This window comes from Phyllopteryx taeniolatus, chromosome 17 (assembly GCF_024500385.1).
Source record: "Phyllopteryx taeniolatus isolate TA_2022b chromosome 17, UOR_Ptae_1.2, whole genome shotgun sequence".
In the NCBI taxonomy this organism is placed as follows: Eukaryota; Metazoa; Chordata; class Actinopteri; order Syngnathiformes; family Syngnathidae; genus Phyllopteryx; species Phyllopteryx taeniolatus.
The window spans coordinates 12,749,858-12,777,466 of NC_084518.1; the positions used below are offsets into that span (position 1 = coordinate 12,749,858).

The window sequence follows — 27,609 nt, forward strand, 5'->3', positions numbered from 1 at the left end:
TAACCACCCAGTTGTACTTTATTGTCTTGTCCAGCGTAATGTACAGTTGCAAACAGACAAAATGAGATGATGACACATTATTCAAGCTGGATATTTGTGATGTATAGTTTTCATTTGGAAATTAAAATCATCTCTAAAGATGAAGTGTTGGACCTGCGAAGGACGTCACATTTCATTTACACTCCTAAATATTAGGAAAATATGTATGAACCTTGACTGGACACTGCATGCCTTTTTTTCAGCTGTCAAATGATTCAGTTCAACAGTTACCTTTAAATCTGCAAAAGCACCTCATTGTCTTGGGAAAACAAAATCTATTTATATTTTTTAAAATGTATTGATTGGTGTTCATCGTCCAAACGTTATCTTGTCATGTCTGTGAACACATTATTCCACACTCATAAATCCACAAAATCAAAACAACCGCCAAACAAATTGTCACTTTGGTCAAAAAGGGCCTCAAAAGGAACTTCCGGCCGGAGGTTCAGCTAGTTATAATCATCAGAACCGACTGAAGCGTTGTGGTAACACACAGGGTGCGCATCAGAAGAAGGTCTCTCTGCACAATGGACAAGTGGACTTGTTGCTGGATGTGAACCATTTGTACTGCAGGGAGGTAAATAAAAGTGGCACAGCATAATTAAACCATAATATCAAAGTGATGATTAACAGGACATTTTACCTCGACTACCGCAACCTTTCTATATATTGGTACTTACCAAGCACGCAGAGTGGAATTTCTTCTTGCAAGTGCGACAAGCCTTCTTGGGCAGCGAGTAATTTGAGCCATGGATAACAGAGAAGCAGATCATACAGTCCTCGATTCCCTCGAAACGCTTGTCCACATTGTTTTTCCACAATGCCAGGCCCTCCATTATAGTGCCATTCTGAACACAAATGCCCGTTTGTCAGGCTACACTGTGACTAAATAGACACTCAACCTCAAGAGCAGCTTTATGCTGAAGTGGGCTACACACTACAGTGCTGTAAAAAAAAGTCTTTGCCCCCTTCTCAAATTATTTTTTGTATAGGTTCTCCACTTAATTATTTAACGTCATCTATCGAATGAAAATATCAGACAAAGATAACCCAAGTAAACATAAAATGCAGTTTTTAAATCGTGATTTTATTAATAGGGGGAAAAAAATATTCAAAGCTACCTAAGTTTTTTATCTGATATTTACATTCGTTCGATCATCTTAAAGTGGAGAAACTATGCAAAAAAAAATGTGAATTTGCGAAGGGGGGGGCAAAGACACTTTCACGGGACTGTATAGTCCATGTGTGTTAGTACCTGATGTGTGAGGTACGTGCTGAGCTGCAGCATCCAGTTCCTCCACTGCTGCACAGAGACGCCCACGCGCCTCCCGCTCTCGACCACGATGGAGCCCAGAGGGTGGCTCTGCGGCAGCTGAATCACCAGCTCAATGAAAATCTCATCCACCGAGTAGGTGGCAATCACCTCCCGTGCAGCAGAGCGCGCCTTCACCTGGCGGGGGTTGGGAGCAGACAGAAGTTGCCATCCTCCATTATGCCTTAAAGGCCGCCAATGCCTATGATTGACACTCAGTGGACACTAGATTAGGTACACAAGCACAGTCTGAATTCTGAGACCCAATATAAGAGCTATATTGAAAACAGGGGTACCAAAATTATTAGAAAGTGTGACATCACAACCTCCTTAAGGAGAGAGCCTCATATTAAGGTTCCTTTTTTGCAATGCGACGTCAAGTAATGACCCAAAAACATGTCATACCCCCCCTCCCCCCTCGATTTATCCGATCGTTTCTAAACTTGGAAATATAGTAAGGTCAAAGCTCGCAAAAGATAGTTGAAAATCAAAGTTTAATTTCGTCAATATGTCCTCATATGACAAGTATCACAAACACTTATTTTTATCTGAAAAGGTCACCGCTTGGTGACTTGGTTCACTACCAATTATAAAAATCAGTATAAGAACATGTAATTTGAAATTTGTAATTTTTTTATATGTGAATATGTTCTGTGTGAGAACCCTAATCACCACCTCATATTACAAAATGTTCCCTGTATTGGGTAATGTTCATTTTAATGACAAATCAAGGAATTATGGCAAACTTTCACAGGGCCACAGTTTGACACCTGTGCAGGCATACCTAACGGAGTGTGAAATAATAAAATAACAGCGTAATAATAATAAAAAAATAAAAACACCCAGTATCCAACAAAACCAAACAATCTTACCGTCATGCTTTCAAACATTTGAGTGCTGCTGTGGACCGACGAGATCTCCTGCGCTGAGAGAACTGGACTGACGTACTTGGTGGTGAACCTTTCCACGGTGCCACTCGCACGCTTTTCCTGACTATTCCACCACAGTCGCACCATAGCGGGCAGGTCCTGCACCGTGCCGTAGTACACGCTGCACGCCAGGTGGGGCAGCTCCTGCTCGATGTTATCCCTTTCTGTGGGCGTGCGAAAGTTAAGTTGGTTTCCCTTTCTGTCGCCACTGACTGATACTGTGGCATTGTATTCTTACTGTCAACCGCCAGACTGAGACTCTCTGTGAAGAAGGTTTTGGAGTCTCGCATTTCTGCTGCTTGGCCCGGAAAGATCGGATTTTCAGGCATGAGTTTGAAGAGGTGAAGGAGGAGCTTGTTGAGGGAGCTGGTTTTCTTAAGATACTGAGCGTAATGGGCACGTAGCTGAAGACGAATAAGAAGAGTGGTCAATCAACTCCCATCCACTTACAAACTCATTCACAAATACGGTGTTCCCACGCTATATCGCAGTTCGGTGTTTACACCTAACGCTATATCTCGGATTGTTTTAATGGGTTATTACAGTACACAGGCAAGTCTGAATTCAGACTTGCGTGCCTTTAGCTTAGTACTACGTTGTGCCGCAACATGCCAGGCAGCAGCATAAGGAGGCAAAGAAGGTCATAATAATAATAATAATAATCTCCAGCAATAGTTGTTGTTACCACAGAGCAGAGAGAATATATGTGAGTAGTTGTATACTCTGTTTTTAAATGTTGCTGCTCCGTGTGTGTTAAACAGCAATTGTTTGAAGGTTTATATTTACTGGTCATTTCTATTAGGCCATCTATTGCATTTCACGTTTGCAATAATAGTGGACTTTTGTTATTAAGTTTGGTTAAACTTTTTAGTTTAGTTCCGATTTTAGTGGACTTTTGTTATTAAGTTTGGTTGAACTTTTTAGTTTAGTTCCAGTTTTAGTATACAATTACACACAATTTTTAATTCTATTTTGTTTTATAGTAAACTTTAGCTGGGAGCGACAAACAGCTTGAAGCAATCACACAAACCGAGAGTGAGAACAGGATACTTGAAAAAAAGTGTTTTTTAACCAGTTGTTCAAAGCATGTGGGAGGGGTAAAACTGTTAGCTGTTTTGATAAGGTCTTTCTACATCGCACATTTTTACCTATTGTGGGCGGGTTTGAAGCATATCCTACCACGATATATGTGGGTTCACAGTAGTATTTAAAAAATAAATAAATAAATAAATAAAAACGGAGGGAAAAAAAAAATATTTACAGTACAAGAGGACAGGACTCACATGGGAGGGTGATGACCTGAAAAAGGTGAGAAGTAGTTTCCAGGCCAGCAAGTAGCCCAGGATGCACGAGTACTCCACGCTGTGAGGAGAGACCACCGCAAATTCTCCGACTTGAAGTGCTGTCAGGATGCTGTCGCACAACTCCTCGCAGGTTGACAGCGCAGTCATCAAAGCCGCCGGAGGAGAGCTGAACAAAACAAACCCGAATGATTCTTCCTCACTTGGTGTAGCATATTTTATATGACAGAACTTTGGACTTACAGGCTTGGCTCGTCATCCTCATCTTCAGACTTGCTGCAGTCTTCTCCATCACATTTAGGCAGCTGAGGCATGACCCTGGATTGACAAGGTGGGATCTCTTTTACCCCTCTTACTCTCTTCAGGTTAGCCGGCATATGCCACATTTAGGCCTGTATCATGTGATTGGCTTTCAAAAAAAAAGTGTGTATCAAAATAGTGTACATAAATTGCATTGCTAGAAGAGATGCAATTAGGTCATCAGCCAACAATAAGGATGCATTGTAATAGCCACAGCCTGGCCAAGTTTAAAGTCAAATTTTAAATTTAAACTAGTTTTCCTTGAGTTAGGAATGACAACAGACTTAAAGAATTTTCGTAATTTAAAGCATATGTAGAGATGATGGACTGGCTAGGCATGTCTCCAGACCTCCTTTTGAACAATCGTGGCACATCCCCAAATAGAAGATGGAGGAGCACAAGGTCTCCAACATCCAAAAGCTCTGTGCCATCATCGAGGAGAAGTGGAAAAGGATTTCGCTGACAACCTGTGAAGCTCTGGTGAAGTCTAGACCCAATAGTGTAAAGCCATTTATTTCCACTACTCTCTTTTGTGAGATGCTGTATAGATTATCTTTTAGATTTTGACAATAGGTTCCATGTCAAAGATTATTCATACTCTCTCAACAGCGTATCCAGTGACCTAAATGTATAGTGGATTAGTAGTTTATATATAAAAAGGTCCTTTAGAATGTTGCAAAATATTAAGTAGATGCAATGAATGCCGGCCTAGATATGTTCAAAATCTTACTTTGCCAACAAGTGGTACACTGTCACTTGAAGCGGTCGGGCCTTGAAGACCAGCAGAGGACAGAAGGTGTTTAGGAGCGTTTGAAGAGGTTGCGGCAGGTTGGTCTTCTGGTCCGCAACAAATTTTGCCGGCAGGGAGTTCTGGTTGAGCTGCTGCACGGGCGCGTAGGTCAGAGCCACGCCGAGCGACTGCAGCACCGCCAGAGGAAAGACGGGGTCGTCGGGTTCTTTGAAGGCATCTGCACTCAGACAAGATAACGGACAGAAGAGCTTGAAGCCATTAAAGACTGACATACCGACTTGTTTTAACATATCTGCTGCACTAAATTGTGAAAAGCACCTGCCTTATTATAAATTAGGAAGCAAGAGAAAGCTGTCAATTTAAGACACACACTCAGATTGGAATGGTAAATTGAGCTACTCTTTAGTTTTATGTAGGCTTTACACGATCAGGATTTTTGGGACCGATCACCGATCAGCAAGTTTAAAAAAAAAAACGATAGCCGATCACCGATCCGATCACAAGATGGAGCAATGTGTCTATTTACATGACTTGTTCATTTATTGCATATACTTGTGTACTGTATACTGTATTCATCCATCCATCCATTTTCTGTACATCTTATCCTCGTGCTGGAGCCCGTCCGTCCTAGCTCAAATTATTCTCTAGCATTTTAGACAAAAGTTAAAACCCCAATGACCTCTCGGGGGCATTCAAGGATTGGCCACTGACATAAGTTTAGGTCAAATCAACATTTCAACTGACAGAAATAATAGGTGCTTACTTACTTATTAAATGATTTTAATAAAATACTGTGGACCGGCTCTACACCCTTGGCAGGGTCCTCGAGGGTGCATGGGAGTTCGCCCAACCAGTCTACATGTGTTTTGTGGACTTGGAGAAGGCGTTCGACCGTGTCCCTCGGGGGGGTCCTGTGGGGGGTGCTTCGGGAGTATGGGGTACTGAACCCCCGATACGGGCTGTGGTTCAGTACCCCGTACTGAACCCCCGATACGGGTCTCTGTACGACTGGAGTCAGTTTGGTCCGCATATCCGGCAGTAAGTCGGACTAGTTTGTGATGAGGGTTGGACTCCGCCAAGGCTGCCCTTTGTCACCGATTCTGTAATAACTTTTATGGAAAGAATTTCTACGCGCAGCCGAGGCGTAGAGGGAGTCCGGTTTGGTGGCCTCAGTATTGCATCTCTGCTTTTTGCAGATGATGTGGTTCTGTTGGCTTCATCAAGCCACGATCTCCAACTCTCACTGGAGCAGTTTGCAGCGGAGTGTGAAGCGGCTGGGATGAGAATCAGCTTCTCCAAATTTGAGACAATGGTCCTCAGTCGGAAAAGGGTGGCGTGCCCTCTCAAGGTCGGGAATGAGATCCTGTCCCAAGTGGAGGAGTTCAAGTATCTTGGGGTCTTGTTCACGAGTGAGGGAAAAACGGAACGGGAGATCGACAGGTGGATCGGTGCAGCGTCTGCAGTGATGCAGACTTTGTATCGAACAGTTGTGGTAAAGGAGCTAAGCCGAAAGGAGAAGCTCTCGATTTACCGGTCGATCTACGTTCCTACCCTCACCTATGGTCACGAGTTGTGGGTCGTGACCGAAAGAACAAGATCCCAGATACAAGCGGCCGAAATGAGTTTCCTCCGCAGGGTGTCCGGGCTCTCCCTTAGAGATAGGGTGAGAAGCTCGGCCATCCGGGAGGATCTCAGAGTAGAGCTGCTGCTCCTCCACATCGAGAGGAGCCAGATGAGGTGGCTGGGGCATCTGATTTGGACGCCTCCCTGGTGAGGTGTTCCGGGCACGTCCCACCGGGAGCAGACCCCGGGGACGACCCAGGACACGCTGGAGAGACTACATCCTTCGCTGGACTGGGAACGCCTCAGGATCCCCCCGGAAGAGCTGGATGAAGTGGCTGGGGAGAGGGAAGTCTGAGCGTCCCTGCTAAAGCTACTGGCCCCGCGACCCAACCTCGGATAAGCGGTAGAAAATGGATGGATGGAAAATACTGTTAATGACATGCTTACTCTAACTTTCTCACTGTCCCGGCTATATGGACGGGTGTTGTCCAGAGTTTGAGTCCGTTTGACACTTTTCTTCCCCCCCCCCCCCATACCTTACCACACTGCTGGAACGCGGCATGCTCCTCGTGTACATTCTTCAGGTGCTCGATCAAATTTGTGTTGAAGCATTTAGATGACATTCCCCACGACGTACTTCAGTTGTGCACAGACTGCAAATAACTTGCGTGTTGTTTGTCTGAGACACCGCAAAATAGTCCCACACCAACTACGTGTTTTTTCAGTGACAAGATTGAAAAAACTTTATTGGCCGTCAGATAGTTACAGTACTCCACAACAAGACACGTGCCAAGGCTAAAAGTAAACTAGCTTTTGGATTCTAACGCGACAACGACGCGGAGTTAAATGTCTTGTGCGTAGCCGATCGATGACATCATTGATTGGATTGGTGACTTATGACATGAAAGTCGATCAGCATAAAATGCTAATTATCGGCCGATACCGATAACGCCGATCAGATCGGTTTTATGTCAATGTGGAATGTATTTTAAAAAGTGTGAAGCTTGAGGTACAGTGGATTGCACTGTTAACCACCAGAGGGTGCAAGTAATTTTAAGCCCCCCCCCCGCCCCCCCCCTGCGCGAGTTTGCTGCCCAAACAAGCTGCAGAAGAAACAGGAAGTACACATTTCAAGTTCATCGGTTCCAAGAACATCTGTCGTATTAACATCCATTTATTTTCTCGTTAAAACAGAATTGAATTTTAAATAAATAACATTTAAAAAATACTATAACACTTATTGTAATTCTTACCCTTATGCCATGTGAAATGTTATGTAAAAAAATATTTTTGCACTGAACCTCATAGCTCAGGTCCCTATGTGTTGAGTTAGTTTGCATGTCTCCATGTGCTTAAGTGGGTTTTCTGTGGGTACTCTGGCTTCCTCCCATATTCCAAAAAGATGCATGCTCGGTTCATTGAAGAGTAAATTGTCTATTGGTGTGAATGGGAGCATGAAGGGTTGTTTGTGCCCTGTGGCAGACAAAGAATTCAAATATTTATAATTCATATTTGTTGAATCGTTCCAGCTTTCAAAAAACACTTTCTATAATTTAAAATATAAATATGAAAACAAAATGAGAGAATATAAATAAATAAACTGTGTAATTAACCAGAAAGTCACATGCGCACACTCACGCACACAGGAGTGTATTCCTTCAAAGGGCGTTGCCAGTGAGTAAGTCGGGTTGGCCGTTTACCACATGGTTAGTTCAGTGTTAGCGTCTGCTCCATGCTCGTTGTGAGTGTTTTCATTTTGTATTTGTGTTTGAAAGTTTGTCCCGTTCAATAAACGGTGGAAAGTGCTTTGTCGAATAGGTCAGCAGTCATTTACATGCATGTGCATCCCTGTTGCATTAAAGTCACCAATTAATCCATCAAGGAAATGTATTCCAATGCCTAACGCCTACCTGTGATCTTGAGAGGCATAGGTAACAGCAGGTTGTAGATTCCGTCCACAAAAAAGTCTTGCCATTCTGCCACCAGTTCCGACGGCAGCTTCTCCAGGACTTCAGTCGGCAATGATCCAAAGAACTGCCTCAGGTTCACAATCAGAGCAGCGCTCTCGCATACAAACAGCTGTACCCACGGATTCCACAGGCTGTTCACGTTCTCGCTGGTTACCTGAGATTAAAACGAGAGAGCGGATGAGACGCGAATGTTTCGAGTGGGAGACAAAAGAGTGGCGAGGGGAACTCACCTCCAACCAGGCTAACATAGCGCAGAGTAAGAAATCCCACTGGCTATTCCCGAGAACTGTCGGAGAGTGTGTCACTAGCCAGGACAGGAAGCGCATCAGTTCCACTGTCAGGTTCAGCTGTTGTGTAGTTGCTTTAGACAGGTCACTGAGAAACACAGATATGAGGTATTTGGCAAAGAAAGCATTTATAGAAACATTCACCGGACACTTCTTTTGATAGACTAATATACGTAGAACTGTATTCAAAACTATATTTTTATAATAATGATCAGTTTTGATGTATTAATTAAATTAATTTATTAAGTACAGTGAAACCTCGACATGATGGATATCGGATAAAACGGACTGTCAGGATTGAACAATGTGTCCAAAAATAGTTTCCATTTGTCACTTAAAATGCCTTTGACAATGTCTGTTAGTCCCAGAATTGGCCGCTGTTGTTTACTAGCATTGTGGCGCAATGCAGGAAGAGAATGGGACTGACGTATTTACGGGTCACAGTTATACAATACTACTAGATCCTCCCGTGCCTATGTGGCTTGAATGTGGAGCATTGACGTGGCGGTGGTATATCTATTGTCTATTGTACATAGAGCAGAGAGAGAGAATCATGGCTGCAGCACTAAGGAGTATAAAACACAAGTCTTTGGAGTCTGGAAAATGCTGTTTTTGGTACAGTAATAGTTTCTTTTGTCAAGCCGTTCGCCTTTGCAACAGATTTGGAACTAGGAAGCACGCTAATTCCCTGCGGCTCATGAAAGTGACTCGCCTATGTTGAGTACAGTACGTCAACAATGTCACCATGACCAAGCGCGGTAAGTTTGGATAAAAGCGTGAAACTTTCAAACATTTTCAAGCTTTTTTTATATTTATGTACAATAACTGTACTTTACTGGTCGTTTGAGGCCATGAGAACCCCCCCCCCCCCCCCCAAAAGAAACATTTGTACTGTACAGTAATGAGTGCATATGGCCTCAAAAAGAAAGTGCTTAAAGGTAACGGACAATCTACTGTATCGAGCGACCCCTCGCCCCAATTAGTCTGTTCTATCGTGGTTCCATTGTAGTGCAAAAAGTGAAATTCAAACTCGTAACGTGTGAAACGCCATTATGAACCAAAACAAAGGTTTAGAACAAACATAACCTCTAAAACGGTTTAGTTAAGATTTGTTAAACTATGTAAAATTGTTTAAGACTTCACTGTTGTGTCAAGATGCCAAACAGAAAAGGGGAATCTCAAACTTTATTTTTCTTAAGTGCAGAATTTTATTTGAACATGTATAATTTTCTCTTTTTATTTACTTGGTCTTATTTTACAATGCAGCCCTACTTTTATTTAGTAAATGAGAGAAAATTACACAGTTGTGCTCCTATGTTTGATTACCAGGGCAGAATTTGTAATGTGTACAAGTCTTTATTACGCTCCAATATCATTATATCAGTGGCATAAAAAAAACATCAACGATACTACCGTTTATCTTGAAAGTTTTTCAGAAAATATAGTGTTCTAAAAACAATTGCTATCGAGGCAGGCCTTAACACAATATATTGGAGAACAAGAGCAATGGATAACACGAAAATACTGTACAAACAATATAAACGATTAAAGAGTAACAAATGTAATAAAATCTGCAACAAAGAGGAACCGTGAAGCAAGAACCGCAATGTAGTGGAGGATTACTGTATTTGTATTGCGTGATGATAAGTTGCAGGGACTCATTGTTTCAGGGCTGAGACTCATTGTTTCAATGACGTGCATTCCGGGACTCACGTAGTCTCAAGTGGAAAATGATCTATGCAAGAGTAACCAATGTTGTGGTTGATGACTACATATAATGGTCTTACCTGCCAAAAAGGAACCAATCCTCCCTGTGGATTCTCCACTCCATCAAGGTGGACAAAACCGCCGGCACCACCTCATCCTCCACTTGCGTGTCAGCTTGCAGACAACAAAGCAGCACTGCTACACACCCGTACACATCTGGGACACAGGAGGGTTGTTTTTATCGTTTTGTTTGACTAAATTGAGGGAACACACATGTATGGTGGTAAGTCTTTTTTACTGTCGTCCTCTTCCCAGTTGATGATTCCCGCAGTGGCGAGGGCGACAAGTGTCTGTCGCTCTTCCTGGGTCATGGTGGGGCAGAGGACCTGGAGTGAGGTCAGTTTGCTTGGCGACACTGGTAACAAACTGACACAAGAAAACACAGTCAACATACAAATTATTCCCCCTAGATCAAAGCCACCTGCCATTAAAAAGGTATTCATGAGTAACTAACACTAACCTATCTACAGTGCCATACAGCTTCTTAATGCTCATCCCGTGAGTGGCTGGCAGGTTGTGGGTCTGGATGTAGTTTTCCAGCGTCAGAGACCACAGACCACCAAGCTCAAATGATCTATGGGATTAATTGTAGTATATCATTATATGTTGACATGTAAGAATTTATTTACATTGTCGACCAGGGCCAGTCCCGAAAGATGCATTAACGAATAACCATGCTGCTTTTTGACTACCCCTAAAGTGAAGTACAATACATACCACTCCTGATCTCAGAAGCTTTTTGCCACGCATTAAGGATCTGCAGGGAATAGCTGCTTTGCTCCTTGCCTCTCCCTTATTAAATATAATTGCTACATTAGCTAAGTGCAAATCACAAGGCAGGAGTTTGTTTTAAACTCTTCAACCTTTCATAATTTGAAATAGTTTAAAAAAAAAAACATTATTTTAAACTTATTTATTCGTGACAATTGTTATGATTAATTATTTTGTATTTTTTGTCCCTTTTGAAAATGTTAAGTGTTTTTAAAGAATATTCAGGCATTTGAAAGGTGCTTAAGAATAAAATCCAATATTCATTTGTACATTTGCAACTAGGGTGGCACGGTGCATGACTGGTTAGCACATCTGCCTCACAGATCTGAGGACCGGGGTTCAAATCCCGGCCCCGCCTGTGTGGAATTTGCACGTTCTCCCCGTCCCTGCGTGGGTTTTCGCCGGGTACTCCGATTTCCTCCCACATCCCAAAAACATGCGTGGTAGGTTGATTGAAGACTAAATTGCCCGTAGGTGTGAATGTGAGTGCGAATGGTTGTTGGTTTATGTGTGCCCTGCAATTGGCTGGCGACCAATTCAGGGTGTACCCCGCCTCTCGCCCAAAGATAGCTGGGATAGGCTCCAGCACGCCCGCGACCCTAGTGAGGATAAGCGTTAGAGAAAATGGATGGATGGATATGTAACCACCATAATGCGTAAAAACAAAACTATTTCTATAAAACTCGCCGGGCTGCCATCGGATTGTTACAAACTGTTACAATTTGTATGGATCAAGATAGCAAATCCAGTATCTATGTTTTATCAATGGGAACGAAAATGACTGCCATTTTAAACCACTGATTATTACAAATCGGCTGTCCAGGCTAATCCACAAATTAAAGTGGGTGATCCAAGATTGCCATGGCAACAACATTACTAAAGTTATTCTACTCATTACAAGCAAGTGTCCAGGACAACATTATTTTTTAATGAATACATTTCACTTATTGTACCATCAAAAGTATTTACAGCTCGTCACAAACCAATGAGTGACCCTGACCTTGAATAGAGCGTCTCCAGCAAATCTGTCGTCGTAACCAAGTCATGCAGACCCCCTGACAGCCCCCAGTCAGTGAGGAGGCTGTGATAGGTGGACACAATAGTGGGGGCATACTCCACCTCATTACACCATTGTAGTGCATACAGGAGCTCTGCAACTGACACGAGGAATTACTCACATTAAAACCACATTAAACAACATGTATATAAGTAGAGGGGGGGAAAAAAGAAGCATGTTCTAAATGTGTACCTGTGTGCATCAGGTTTGCAAGCTGTGGCTGGCACTTTTCGTTCTTTTGATTACAATTTAAAAGTGAGGCAGCAAGAGTGACCTTTCCCAGCAGGGCACATGTGCATAAATGTGCCGGTAAGACGTTGGGCATTTTCAGTTTCCATGTGTCCTCGCAGGACATTTCGCAAACTCCTCTGTAACGGCCGGCTAGCAAAGGTGTCTTGATCCACTGCAGATGCAGAAATCAGCATGAACAAAATGTGCAACGATTACACAGCCTCAGTGAGGATAGCGTTGGGTGTCTTACATGTGAAGGCAGGGCCTGTCGGAGTTTTGTCCATCCAGTAACACTGGGCATCAAGTGGGTAAAGAATTGGGTAAGGGCGGCAGAGTCTTGATCACAGACAGAAGTGATGGTCTCCACTATGCTTTCAACAGCCAGAACTAAATACTGCAAACTAAATGACAAATTAAACGAAAGTAACTTACACAGAACCACAACTAAGCCACCGTTTTTGGTATGATGAGACAAGAACCTCAGCACTTGTTTTTTTTTTTTTTTGCACTTTCCTGTCTTCAGTTTTTAATGGATCAACCTGTATTTGTTTTTAATAGTAATTACTTCTTACATTTACTTTGTCATTTGTTGTCTTCTTTTCTCACTCCCCTCTATAAACCTTGTTCTGTTTGACTGATCGACTTTGATTCTCAATAAATATCCATCAAATACGGCACCTTAAAAACTCCACTGTGACAGTAAAAATGTTTCGGGATAAAAGGGATACAGATCTTCATTTCTGCTAGACCTAACAGCCGAACAAGACAAAAAAAAAGTAATTACTTTTTTCAAATACAGACTCAAAACTCAGCATATTCCAAACTAAACTCATCTGTTTACTGCATTTTATCTTGGATCTACTTTCCATTCAGTTATTAAATTTTTTTTGTGTAATTATTGTTGTATTTTTTTAACCATTTGTACTGCAAAAAAATGCATAAAACAGTGTTATTATTACATATTTATGTATTAATGGGGTAAGCATTCTTACACAAGTTTAAAATTTGTGTTGAAATGCCCCACTGATCAGGTTATATGGTTATTTTTTTCGATCAATATCATTATTATTAATTATATCTTATTGAAATCTTGTCTAAGCCAAATGAAATTTAGGTGCATGCTGCAAAGTCGAAGTTTTATCTGGATCTGCTTCAATTTCATCTAGTCAGATGCTGTCAAATTGCATCACATCGGTTTGAAATTAGTGGATTTTTTTTTCATTTTTATATATCTGGAAATACTTTAGTCGTTAAATAGTTTAATCATTGGGTTTGATGGTGAAAGTTTGTGTACTTTTTGATATCCAGAGACACAGTGAGTAGTCTGCTCTGCACCCAAAGGGCAGCACTGTGCAGGAAACCCCCTTCTGCCACATCATACTGAGAGTGTTGGACCAACGACTGGACCCCGGCGACGCACACCTTCCCCATTTTATCTAAGAGGGAGTCTGTCAGGGAAAGATCAATACACATTAGCTCTCTAGCAAAGATTCCATGTCAAAGCGTGGCGTGGCGCAAGGTTCTACCTGACAGATAAGTGTGTGTTTGATCTTGGGCGATGAGCTGGAAGACTGTGAGCAGGAGTTCCTCGGCGGAAGGAAGTAGCAGGCAGTTTTGCACCGACGAGAAGAAGGAGGAGGCCACGTCGCAGATAAAAGAGACCAGCGGCTCCATGTTGCCTGCGTCTGACAGACTCTTGGTCTCAGAAAGCGTTGCATGCAGCTTCTCTAACATCTTCTCCATGTACATCTCCCCTATCAGAGGTTCTGGTGTGTGGAAATAAAATCCAAATGGTTAGTATGGATTTTTCTGGTATCTGTAATTTTCTTCAGTATTTAGTTTTCTGGTGACTTTTTACTTTTACTCCCTACATTTGAAACAAATTATTTTTTTCTACTGCTCGCTTTGTCAAAATAGACCAGCTATTTTTTAAACCTCTGCGAATGATGACAATGTAAAAAGTGGTAAATAGAAAGCGCTACAGTCAACCGCGGCTGAGATATTGATTGATTGAGATCTTTGGGTCTTACAAGGTGCAAAAAACATGGACAGCAGCGGCATGGAGGACCGTGAACCAAGGCGGATTCACGACAAAGACGCAACAGATTTGGAGAAACATGATATTTCCCATCCATGGCCCTACAGTGGTGTGAAAAAGTGTTTGGCCCCATTCTGATTTATTTTTTTTGCATGTTTGTCACACTTAAATGTTCCCCATCAAATTAATTTTAATATTAGTCAAAGACAACAAGTAAACACAAAATGCAGTTTTTAAATGTTTTTTTATTATTTAGGGAGAAGAAGAAAAAATTCAAACCTACAAGAAAGTAATTGGGATCTATCTGTGTGGAAAAGGTTATAAAGACATTTCCAAAGCTTTGGGACTCTAGCGAACTGCAGTGAGAGTCATTATCCACAAATGGCGAAAACATACAACTGTGTTGAACCTTCCCAGGAGTGGCTGGCTGAGCAAAATTACCCCAAGAGCGCAGCGACGACTCATCCAAGAGGTCAAAAAAGACCCCACAACTACATCCAAAGAACTGCAGGCCCCACTTGCCTCAGTTAAGGTCAGTGTTCATGACTCCACCATAAGGAAGAGACTGCATACAGCATAGTAGTAGTAGTATGCTGTCATACATATGTGTATGTCATACACAGCATAGCAGAATTCCAAGGCGAAAACTTCTGCTAAGCAAAAAGAACATTTAGGATCATCTCAATTTTGCCAGAAGACATCATGATGATCCCAAAAACCTTTGGGGAAATATTCTGTTTTCTGACAAGAAAAGTTGAACTGTTCGGAAAGTGTGTGTCCCATTACATCTGGCGTAAAAGTAACACTGCATTTCAGAAAAAGAACATCATACCAACAGTAAAATATAGTGGTGGTTGTGGGGCTGTTTTGCTACTTCAGGACCTGGAAGACTTGCTGTGATAAATGGAAGCGACAATTCTGCTGTCTACTAAAAAATCCTCAAGGAGAATGTCCTTCCATCGGTTCGTGACCTCAAGCTGAAACGAACTTTGGTTCTGCAGCAGGACACTGATCTAAAACACACCAGGAAGTCCACCTCTGAATGGCTGAAGAAAAACAAAATGAAGACTTTGGAGTGGCCTAGCCAAAGTCCTGACTTGAATCCTATTGAGATGCTGTGGCGAGACCTTAAAAAGGCGGTTCATGCTTGAAAACCCTCCAATGTGGCTGAATTACAACAAATCTGGAAAGATGAGTGGGCCAAAAGTCCTCCACAGCGCTTTAAAACAGACTCATTGAAAGTTATCACAAACACTTGATTGGAGTTGTTGCTGCTAAGGGTGGCCCAAACGGTTATTAGGTTAAGGGGGCAATCACTTTTTCCACACAAGGCCATGTAGTTTGGGATTTTTTTTCCTCCGTTAATAATAAAAAAACATTTTAAAACTGCATTTTGTGTTTACGTGTGTTTTCTTTAAGTAATATTTTAATTTGTTTGATAAAGGGAAATTGACAAATCCGGAAGGGGCCAAACACTTTTTCACACCACTGTATTAAAGATAATTGTTTGTCTTGTGCCAGCCTAAAAAATACAAACTTCTGGCTTTGAAAACTAACACATACAGGTGTGTTATTGCAGTAGTTGGCATTAGTTGGCATTAATTTAGTATTATTTTAGTCAGTTTAGAAAATTAGCAAAGCTATGGGAACAATTTGTTTAGATAGTACAAAAGCCTGAGCCAATGCTAGCTAGTTTTTCTTTTTCAGTACAATCGCTATAAAATTTAATAAAAGAGGTAGACTAGTTTGTGTGCAGTAAGTCTTTTTCGTTGTGCAAAGTTAACAAAATGGCTATCGTACATAACTGGTCTTACACATTAATTTTTTATATTTTTATTTTGTACTTTTACACTCTTACGTAAAGGAGTTGAATTAAAACATACTTTTACCAGTCTGTTTTAAGTATAATGTGTACTAAAGTACAGTATGTGAGTACTTTAGCCACCTCTGATGGATAGACTGACAAATAAAATATCATCGCAAAAATACAGTCACTTAGGTACCATTGCTGTGGTGCTGTGAGAGAACCAGGCTGATGAGGGTCCAACTGTGGTGGCTGCTCGAAGAGGGAGAGCTGGAGAACCTGGGTCCGACCTTGCAAAGCTCCTGGGTTAAAACGAGGAGATGCTCGCCCAGAACAGAACCTTTGAGCCAGTCTCTACAACTTGAGACCGTGTTTTGGTCAGCACACGCCTGGTAGGGAAGATAAGCATAAATTGCACTCACATGATGTGTCAATGCCCAATTCATACCAGAACACGCACATTTGCGAGCAAAACGACACATACCCTCTGGATGATTTGCAGAGTAACTCCACAGTGTAGTTGCAGCTGCAAAGAACAACACATTGGAGACTGTGTTACATATGAGAATATATCCTCCAATAAAAAAATTATTTCTTTAAATTCACTTGTTCCTTATAAACGCACTCAATTAGCACAAAATAAATATTTGTACAAATAAAGACATTCGCAGCCTGCCCGAAGCAATAAATTACTTGACTGCCACTGTACCAAGTAGTAGTAGAGTACTCCGTATACAGTCCCCTCCAAAAGTATTGGAACGGCAAGGTCAATTCCTTTGTTTTTGTTGTATACGGAAGACATTTGGGTTTCAGATCAAAAGATGATTATGAGACAAAAGTTCAGAATTCCAGCTTTCATTTCATGGTATCTAGCTGTGTTAAACAACTCAGGACAGAGCACCTTCTCCCGATTAGTTTGGATGCATTTTTCTGAAAACTGGCTGACAAAATGGTTTTGTAGACTTCAGACTTCATTCCGCTGCTACCATCATGAGTTAAATCATCAATAAAGACTAGTGAGCCTGTTCCAGAAGCAGCCATGCAAGCCCAAGCCATGACATTACCTCCACCATGCTTCACAGATGAACTTGTCATAAGCAGATCCTTTCTTTCTCCATACTTTGGCCTTACCATCACTTTGGTAGAGGTTAATGTTGGTCTCATCAGTCCAGAAAACTTTGTTCAAAAACTTGTGGCTCATCTCGTAATTCTTTGCAAAATCCAATATGGCCCTCTGATTCTTTTTGCTGATGAGTGGGTTGCATCTTATGGTATGGCCTCTATATTTCTTCTCTCAAAGTTGTCTTCGAACAGTGGATTGTGATACGTTCACCCCTGCCCTGTGGAGGTTGACAAACCATTTTGTCTGGAAATGTAAAGAAAAATGCATCCAAACTAATAGGGAGAAGCTTAATCATGCAACAAGACAATGACCCAAAACAACAAAGGACTTCATCAGGGGGGAAAAGTGGAAGGTCTTAGAATGGCCAAGTCTATCACCAGATCTTACCAAACAGAGAACGCATTTTACCTCCTGAAGAGGAGACTGAAGGGAGAGACCCTCAGAAACAAATAAGAACTGAAAAAGACTGCAGTAAAGGCTTGGAAAGGCATTTCAAATGAAGAATGCAACAGTCTGGTGAAGTCAATGGGTCCTAGGCTTGATACAGTTATTGCAAGTTAGGGTTATGCCACCATATATTAAATGTTATTCACTTTAAGTTAATTTCATCATCTATGTTCCAATACTTTTGCTCAATTAAAAAGTGGGTGGCTTCAAATAAAAGGTGCGCTGTCATGAGTTGCTTAACAGATCTAGATGTAAATACCATGAATTGAAAGCTGGAATTTTGAACATTTGTCTTATATTCATGTTTTGATCTGAAACCCAAATGTCTTCAGTATACAACAAAAACAAAGGAATTGACCTTGCCGTTCCAATACCTTTGGTGGAGACTGTACCTACACACTCTCTCAGTCTTCAAGTAGAAAAAAAAGTTCAAGAAAAGGTCCATCAACTACATTGGCAAATCGAAGAAAAGCCAAATAATACTGATAGAAAAGGTGAACGAGGTACTTGTGAATATCAAACTTAAAGTTATCAAAGCAATGAACAGGAACTATTAACAAAACATACAAGTAAAATGGCACATATAAGTTTTAAAAAAGTGCACATTGTCATGTCATATAAAGGAGTTATACAAACAAAAAGAAAAAAAAAGATTGGTTTTCCTGTCATATCTCCTTGACCAGAGAATTTGAAAAAAGATGCCTCTTGCTCAAAGTTGGATGAGATAAGTTCCAGGTACCAGAGAGGACAAGCGCTGGATGTTACCATGGTGATGTGGTCGAGGATGCGGGTGGTCTCCTGGCGGCTGCAGCAAGACAATGAGCTGAAGACCATCTCCACTAGGTGCTCCGTGTCTGTCCGTTCCTTGTCGGCAAGCCACGGCACCACTCGCTCCAGCAGAAAGCGCACGGCCGGATTGTTCGCTCTCCCGTCGAACCTCTGCTCACTGCCATCTTTGATGCGGTCATCCAATTCGACCAACATCTGAGACAAATTAAGTTTTAATGCATTAATTGGGTACCGACCCAGTTACATTTTATTACAGAGGAAAATGAAATACTTACAGTGAAGATTTTGAGGGTGTGAAAAGACTGCAGCAGATGGGAAAGGAAGACAAGATGTCTCTCAGAGCTTCTCTCATTCATATGCACCAGGCACAATTGCACCAGCTGGCAGACCACTTCCTCAAAATGGCGGGTCTGCGGGGAGCTGCACACGTTAGCCGATGTGAACTCCATCTTCACCGCCTCACCTCCTGCCGAGCCAGGCTCGTCGCCATCTCCAGACTTAGAAAAACTGATCTTGAGAGACTTTTTCTTCAGAATGTGCCTTCTGTTTACACTCTCTGGGTAGCGCATCACCTGGAGGAATGAAAGACAGCGAGAGCTCAGCTGCACTGATCTGCCCGAGTCTCGAGGCAGGAGTTGAGCAAACTGACCTGCAGCAAGGCAGCAATCCCCTCTAAAGCTTGTGGATTCACTTCCTCGCAGTCTGTGTGGCGCATAAACACAAGACCAAGCTCCTCCCAGAAGTCTGCCACAAGTCCTTGAAAGATATCCTTGAGATCTTTAGATTCACTGCCTGCCCTCTTCTCCCAGGAAATGAGCATTTCGGTGACCAACAGAAACAGGGGACCATTCTGAAGGGTGGGGTTCTCAAGAGCTCTCTCAAGTAACGGAAGGAGCTAAGAGAGGAAAAGCAAAGACGAACAGTCGCAATTTTTTAAAAGATATCTTTTTACATGGCAGAAAAATGGAAAAGCAAAGCTTTAATTTTAACCTGCTGTGAAATAATTATGGTCCGGATTTTGCACTGATCCTCCTCCTCCTCTGCGGAATGGCGCAGTATGCAGAACCTCAAGCACTCTATGGTGGCAGTCACAATAACGGCACTTTCTGAGGGGCTATTGGCTGCACGCTCACTGGAAATACTAAGCATCAAACACATACAATCAAGAGTTCACAGGGGTTGAGTCATGATTTCTTCTGTGGATGATATTATCAATATAGTAATAAGTTTTCACAGTAGTATGCCATGGTGACAGGGCAGCACTGTATCAGAAAGAACTTGAAGGAGCACCCAAAAACATCAAAGAATAAGACGACGAAAAAGAGGAGTTGCAAATGATGATTTTCTTTCCTATGGCAGGTGTGTCAGATCATACTGTTTTTTGTAACTAAGCACATCTGACTTCTCAGAAGAATATGAAGCCTCCGTGGGTAATATGGCATTAAAATCACTCCAACTTAGTTATTTTAACTTCCAGGGTCTGCCGCCCACTGTGCGATGCAGTCGAACCCAACGGTAATGGACCATCGCAAAAATATGACCGTTGCCAACACACAGACCGATTCAATATATGGACACCCTGAACAGCAAGCCTGTATAAGTGTTTGATGCTGCACATACAGTATATTGTACTTTATCACATTTATTAATACATAAGATAGATTAATAGTTAAATAAGGGTTGATAAAGACAGTGGAGGTGGGTGAGAAGAGTTTAAGAGTCTTGCTCACTCCCATTCATTTGAACGTACTGTGTGCCACAAGCTTTGCTTTTTCATCCACAGGCATATTAAAAATTATAAATATAGTTAAGTATTGCTGTAAAACACATATACTGTATATACTGTATTTATATGGCTAGTTGTTGGCACGGTGGATGTTCAGTCTCGCACTCACTTAAAACGTGCAAATGTATTTTTAGCTTGAGTGGGAGCTCGTGTATTTCGATTGGCTTGTTGCTACATCATGTCACTGTGATTAAAATTTTGAACGGCAACCAAATTTTGAACGGCAACCACTCATGAAAATAGATGCAAAACCCTGGACACTATACCACAGTTCAGTCGGGTTCGGCCGATTCACACAGTGTGCAGCAACCTGAGCTTCGTAAGTCAGCAATAGAAAAGGAAAAATGCTTTTCACACGAAACGAAGAGAAATATAATTGTACATGCATGCACTTTTGTTATATTCTATAGCAAACAGGGCTTTTAAATGTTTAATTTCAATTTTAGTTTATTATATCGTTTAAGAAATGGAAAATGTTGAAGAAGAATAAAAACCATGTAAACCATGGAACACAAGAAAAGAATGTGTTTGAGCCAGTGGGGGGCGTGACAAAGGCATGCATCCCTATGAGAAGAATGGTACCACCTCTGCTTCAATTTGAGCAAGGAAAACCCCTGTTAATGTTGCTAATGAAGTCACAGCTTGGAGAAGAGAGCAAAAAATGTGCCACAGACACTGCTTAATAAGATAAGGACTTATGTGCAAAAGCAGGAAGATTATGAGAGACCCTGACAGCAGCATTAAGACCAGAAGCTGCAGTATATTATCTTGTCCAGACACTTGATCTGGGCACTGTCATTTTAAGTCTGCCTCGTAATACATATTAAATGCGAGCCTGACGGTTGTCCCTGTTTCAGGAACACCTCATGGCTGGTCTAACTATTTTCAATACAAAATTTAACGCCACTATTTTTTCTACTAATATATTTTCTAATAATGATTGCTTTTTTTTTATACGTTTTTCTTTCAATGGATGGGAGAATCTCTTGCTGAATGTTCTGAACTACTGTTTCTGTACCAGTATTTTATGGAGCAAAAATAATGCTGGCTGGAGGGCTTTTGATATAGCGTGGCTGTAGCTCAACTTCCAGTAGTTTATGTCATATTGGTCTTCTTTGGCTACAAAACAAGTTGAAACTGAATCAACAGTGCCTCTGTTCATTGCAGCCAAATAGTGCACTCCACTTGGCGTCATTTACTTCAAGACATGATTCCTCAATAATCAATTCCACACGATCGATACAATTTATTAATCAACTATTACGCACTACTGACATTAGAAACTACTTGTTCCACCAATATAGGACTTGCTTTTTTTATAGGATTTGCTTTAATATAATTGTTATATTTAAAATCCCTTGATAATCAAACTTAATCAGCGGTGTGGCTAGCAGAATGAGAGTAGAGCTTGATTTCATTGTCATATGGAATTAAAACGTTAAAAGTATGCTTACCCAAGTATGAGGGAGGTGAAGAAAGTAGTGTAGAACTCCAAGGCTGGGTCGGTGACCTGTTGAGGTAGTTTGCTGAGGAATGGCATCAAATTAGGATGGAGGGCTTTAGCCATGCCTTTGCCCCCTTCTTTTAACAGGGCCCACAGTTTTGGCAAGAAGCCCTTGTTTGAGTTTACATGTGTCCAACAGTCCTGCAATAGACAGACATGAAGGGGGTACCAGCCTTGAACACACAAGAAGGCCCACTAAGACTGGAATTACACTACATGGTTCAAGTGAAATAATTCAGATTATTTTGCTCAAGTAACAATTTGGATACGTGTCATTACAGCGCAAATGGAAAAAAATGTAATCAGGCCTCTTCCAAAGGTGGATAAAAATCTCATATCTAGGCTAACAGATATAACAGATATGCCCAATGGGAGTGCGGCGTAAACACATTGAATATACCCTGTCAATGCAAAACTTAACATCATCGAAATACCCATCATGCAGGCCCCTCATTTACATAAATGGGGCGTTGCAAGAGTCAGAGTGGAATTGTCAGTTAACAAAACAGTATGTACTGTAACTAATTATTTAGGTATCATTGTTACCATTTTGGCGGCACGGTGGACGGTTAGAGCGTCCTCACAGTTATGAGGACCAGGGTTCGATCCCCCGGCCCCGCCTGTGTGGAGTTTGCATGTTCTCCCCGTGCCTGCGTGGGTTTTCTCCGGGCACTCCGGTTTCCTCCCACATCCCAAAAACATGCATTAATTGGAGACTCTAAATTACCCGTAGGTGTGACTGTGAGTGCGAATGGTTGTTTGTTTGTATGTGCCCTGCGATTGGCTGGCAACCAGTTCAGGGTGTACCCCGCCTCCTGCCCGATGATAGGTGGGATAGGCTCCAGCACGCCCGCGACCCCAGTGAGGAGAAGCGGCTCGGAAAATGGATGGATGGATGCTACCGTTTTGTCCGACGCAAAAAAAAATAATTATTATAGGCATTACATCGAAATTGATCACTTGGAACTGCAGTGTAAATCAAGCCTACAAGAGCAAAAGGTCCTCATAAAGAGGCACTTACAGGGATAGAGGACACAACATGAAGAACAGCCTCCCACACAGCAGGCAGCACCAGTGGATCTGTGTCGTCGATGCTGAGGAGAACGGCTGGGCAGAGACGCGCCGCCTCACTTTGCGCAAGGCCCGGCATTAAATCACACAAAGCGCAGAGCATCTCGAAGAAAGCCCCTCTTACCTGTGAAGAAGCAATTTTACTCACTACTAAGTCCAATTATATACTAATCTAAAATCAAGAAAGGAGACCAGTCAGAAACACATTCTGATACGCAATGCTTTGTGCACCACTAGACTATTACTGCACTTCCTGACATGTAATATTCTTAATACATGCACACACACACAATTTTCCTTAATTTTTTTTTTAAATAAACACCAACACAACACCAGTACCTGCGGTGCCTTGTGTCTGCTGTTCTTCCAGAACTTTGCAGGGCTGACAAAATTAGCTAATCTGTGCTCCGTGGCAGCCATGTCATTCTGGGGTAGCAGAGAGAGCAGTCTCTTCACCCCTAGCAGAGAGCTGGTCAGCATGCGCATATATTTGGCTTCTCGCTCCTCCTCAGTCTGGGTTCTGGCAGAAAAAAAAAAAAGTGAAATTTGTATTTAATATGATAAAACAGTAGCTACATTAGGCCGACTAAGGTTGACTTACTGGGGATCACTGAGTGTGTCTGCAGAATCCTTTAATAAAATATCTTGAAGTACCTGCAGTATGACAAAATGTTTTAAAAATATCAAGCAGAATTAACATTCTCCTTGTTAGACACCATTACTACTCACGTTAAGGATCTCATCTTTGCAAAAGCTGAGGGCTTCCGGCTGCTTGGCGGCCGAGAAGACGGCTTGGAAGGCTCGACGTGCGGCAGAGGCTGCGGGTGTGTAGGTGTCGCATTGGGACAGGATCCAGTGGCCCATCAAGCTCTTCAGGAAGGGAGCCAAGCTTCGGCGCACTTTCAGCACCAGCTGCTCAAAGGCCAGCTGGGTGGCCTCTCTGATGCGCCGATCATGGTCCTAAAAAACGGAATAAAAGAAATAATAACTCAATGGCAACATATTTGATTACCTGCCCCTTTATTATTAACTCTGCCTTTACAAAGATGATAAAGCTCAGTTGTGATAGACATTCAGAGACGTAAAACTCATTTATTTTTGTACAGTTGTATTTATTTTACAGGCTTTTTTAATATGTCCCCCCTTTAATTGCAGTTTGAGAATAAGATAAGCTAAACATAATATAAATCATTTATTGTCACAGTGAACAGTGTCAAACAACATTTATCAGTTCAGCAGAAAACTAACCAAACAAAAATTAAAATCAAATAGAAGAGTGAAATAGAGAAAGGATGAAGTGTAATATTTACAGTCTTCAGTGCAAATATAAATAACCGCATGGAAAATTCACAATATCTACAGTTACAATGCAAAGGCAGTGTGAATGGCGCTTAAGTGGCATAAAGGATATTAAATTGTCATAGTGAAAAGTCCAGCTAACAGTAGACTTTACATCGATTTGATCGGGCTGATCGGTATCGGACGATATTTGGCATTTTATGCTGATCGGCATTAATGTCATAATTCTCCGATCCGATCAATGACGTCATTGATCGGCTCCGCAAAAGACATTTACTGCGCATCGCCGCGTGCACAGTATATTTGAATCCAAAAGCTTGTTTATTTTTAGCCTTGTCGCGTGTCTTTTGACATAGTACTGTAAATATCTGACGGCCAAAAAAAAACAACAAAAAAAACCCGGCAGTGTGGGACAGACAACACGTCTGAGACAGGCAACACGTAATGCCCAGATCAGACTACCAGACAAATTTGCGCTTTCATGATTGCACTGTCAGACTACTACAATAAAATTTTGTATTCCGCATCCCGTTTTTTACGGTCATTGGGCTTTATCTTGTCAACTCAAATGCGACCAGATAGACTCCTTACCGTGGCGACGACAACAAGAGTGGAGTGAGCCGACGGTATTATAAAGACAAAATGGGGAAAAAGGTGTGTTGGTGCTCACCAGTGCTCACCGGTGCTCAGGACAGGAGACGACGTTCGTTTAAGGCTCGCTTGAGGTATGTTCACGTACTTTTAATACGATACGGCTCATAAGTAGGCAGTAAAATGTGATGTAGCCTAGCAAGCTAGCGGTAGCATGAACGATTGGACGTAAACATGCCACCATTCTGTCGAATCATGCTCTCAAGTTTTGGTGTGGCTGAAGTAATTTAATTAAAAATAAAGTCATTTAATTACAGTAAGTTAGCACTCATTATTTCTGACATGTAATGTTGGTTTGACCTGACTGATTAGAATACACGATCTGACTAGAGCAGTGATTTCCAACCTTTATGGAGCCAAGGAACATATTTTACAATAGAAAAATCTCACGGCACACCAACAAACAGAAATGTCACAAAAAGTGGATACATTAGTTACTGTATTTACTTCCTGCCATCTAATAGAAGACCATTCATTTGTTCTGTCTGTCACTATGCCTCACTGGCATAGAGGAACAAAGATACATTATTTATTGAAAATATAATTTTTTGAGCAAGTAAGTACACAAGTATATACAGTAAATGAACAGGTCATTTAAATAGACACATTCCTCAATCTTGTGATCGGATCGGTGATCGGTTATCGGTTTTTTAAAATCCCTGATCAGCCCCAAAAATCCTGAAAGCCTAGTTAACAGTATAATGAGAGAGTAGGGGTGGGGTTGTCTGTGTCAGACATGTGGGGTCCGGAAGGGTGGGGGTTTGGGGCAATGGTTTTGGTGGGTTGGGGAAAGAAGCTGAATGTTTGACAAGTACCAAATTATAATGCAGGATGAGTAGCTCACCGCTGATATCTTGCAGTAAATTCGAGGCCAGTACGGAAGGACCCCCTTAACATCTTCAGCGTCACGCTCCTGGCACATGGATCCAAAGTCCTGCACAGCCTGTAAAAAGCACAAGCAGAGTACATACATCCAACCTTATTAGTTGAGCACTTTAAAAGCACACACGCACACATTTTGACCACCGTCCAACCATCCATTTTCTGGACGACTTCTCCTCATTGGAGTCACGGGTGAGCTGAAGCCTATCCTAGCTGAAACTCTGGGTCCACCCTAGACCGGTCGTGAGTCAATCACAAGACACATAGAGATAAAACGACAACCATTCATATTCACATTTACACCTATGGACAATTGATTTAATGTGCATGTTTTGGACTGTGGGAGGAAGCTTAAATACTCATGCAACATGCAAATTCCACACAGGAAGGCCAGAGCACATGTGGGAACTACTAGGCCACCACCGTGCTGCCATTTTGAACACCATCCATATGTTTTCTATGCTGATTGCTCTCACTAGGGTCACGGGTGAGTTGGATACCATCAGTCCCAGCTGATTTTGGGCGAGAGCTGGGTAGGGTGCACTCTAGACTGTTCGCCAGTCAGTCGCAGAGAACAAACAATTTTAAGTCTTCAAATTAACCTAACATGCATGTTTTTGGAACGCGCAAGCATTGGGAGAACATGCAAACTTCACACAGGAAAGCTAGAACAGCTATTCGAACCGTGAACCTCAAAGCTATGAGGCATATGTATTCAGCACTATGCTGCCATTTTAACCACCCAACGCAGCAAAAGACATTTGTTTTTGTATGATATTGTTTTCATTTATGTGGTGTATACATGTTGACAATTTTGCAAACCCTCTTTTGGCCACTTATAATAGGTGACGTAAACTTACTTTCAGTCTCGTGACAACATCTCTCTTGGATAGTTTCCTGAGCACCAGTCTGAAGTCTGCATCGACCAGGCTGTCAAGCTCCTCTGCGCCATGGAATGCAGGCACGTAGCTCAACTCCGAGGAGACCGTTGTATCGAAACCGACGAAACCCGGGATTGCGCCTCCTTCCCGGGTCAACACCTCGGCTGCCCGGCCGCTACTGGACGGCTGGAATATGGACAGGGAAAAACAGGAAACTCAAAATAAAACGGACAGTAGCCGTAAAGCAAATTTGGACAATGGTGCACTGAACACTTGAGCACACGTAAACAGACATGTCCCAAAATTATTTCTTCGACCAGAATGCAGAATTACAACTATACGTAGCATTAGCTGCTAACGTGAAGTTAGGCGAAAGTAAACGCAGTGACAAGGAACTGATACTTACCCGAACGTTTCCTTTAGTTCTCTGTTTATTTTTGCCCCCCATGGTTACTAAAAATGTGTTAATCTTTGTTAAAGCGACGAAAAGTTCAAGAGTACCTTGAGGCACATCATATTGAATGTGAGGAAACGGAAATGTAGGTTGCTTTAAAACATCTTCGAAATAAAACAAAGGAGTCGCAGCCTACTGCATTCAAGCTGTTTCTGATATGTAAAGGATCATTCTCAGTATGGTAAACATGACTACGTCAAATTTACGAACTCACGATCCAGCGGAATTCAATATGTACGTTTTTTCGCGTACGAATGACAGCTATTGCTTTTACACTGAAATGTCCTTCTGACCGAGCATGACTCACATCCGCTTAATCAACTCACTTGTGAGTCAATGCTGATGTCACTTGTGGGTACTACGTATGGGAAGGGCTACTAATTTGATACACAATTTGCAAACAAATTTGCTCAAATTACCTATATTATTTATATTCAGCTATGTGAATACACTGATTGGTCACAATTATCAACAATGATTTGATGAGGTAGGATTAAAAGGAAAGGATTCATAACAATATACAACATTATTTCTAAACACCTTCACAAGTATTTACCTTTTCAAATGATGTACTATCACTGGTGAGCTATTTTTAGGCCCCA

General features: G+C 41.8%; 1 protein-coding gene across 1 annotated transcript; it reads right to left on the reverse strand.

Annotated features, from left to right (window-relative positions):
- On the reverse strand, positions 1-27,290 carry ltn1 (listerin E3 ubiquitin protein ligase 1). Its single transcript, XM_061751209.1, has 32 exons — positions 26,960-27,290; positions 26,533-26,739; positions 25,635-25,733; positions 23,570-23,800; positions 23,442-23,494; positions 23,180-23,360; positions 22,791-22,964; positions 21,720-21,910; positions 19,470-19,620; positions 19,129-19,374; positions 18,755-19,051; positions 18,456-18,674; positions 16,605-16,646; positions 16,320-16,509; positions 13,805-14,044; positions 13,573-13,726; positions 12,529-12,679; positions 12,240-12,450; positions 11,991-12,147; positions 10,680-10,793; positions 10,458-10,585; positions 10,240-10,375; positions 8,396-8,540; positions 8,106-8,319; positions 4,612-4,849; positions 3,825-3,899; positions 3,564-3,750; positions 2,519-2,684; positions 2,224-2,444; positions 1,295-1,489; positions 720-887; positions 1-606 (listed from the first exon to the last, which is right to left on the reverse strand). The coding sequence occupies exons 1-32, from the start codon at positions 26,999-27,001 to the stop codon at positions 544-546; spliced, it is 5,286 nt and encodes a 1,761-aa protein (XP_061607193.1). The 5' UTR covers positions 27,002-27,290; the 3' UTR covers positions 1-543.
- Positions 27,291-27,609: the final 319 nt, after the last annotated feature.

What these genes read in the sequence shown, in the direction of transcription:
- ltn1 (XM_061751209.1), bottom strand. Translation starts at nt 27,001, where the DNA reads ATGGGGGGCAAAAATAAACAGAGAACTAAAGGAAACGTTCGG. An exon ending in CTATGTTAGCCTGGTTGGAG is followed by an intron (nt 8,320 to 8,395) that starts GTGAGTTCCCCT and finishes TTTTAATCTCAG; the next exon opens with GTAACCAGCGAGAACGTGAA. An exon ending in GTGTACCACTTGTTGGCAAA is followed by an intron (nt 3,900 to 4,611) that starts GTAAGATTTTGA and finishes TTGTCAATCCAG; the next exon opens with GGTCATGCCTCAGCTGCCTA.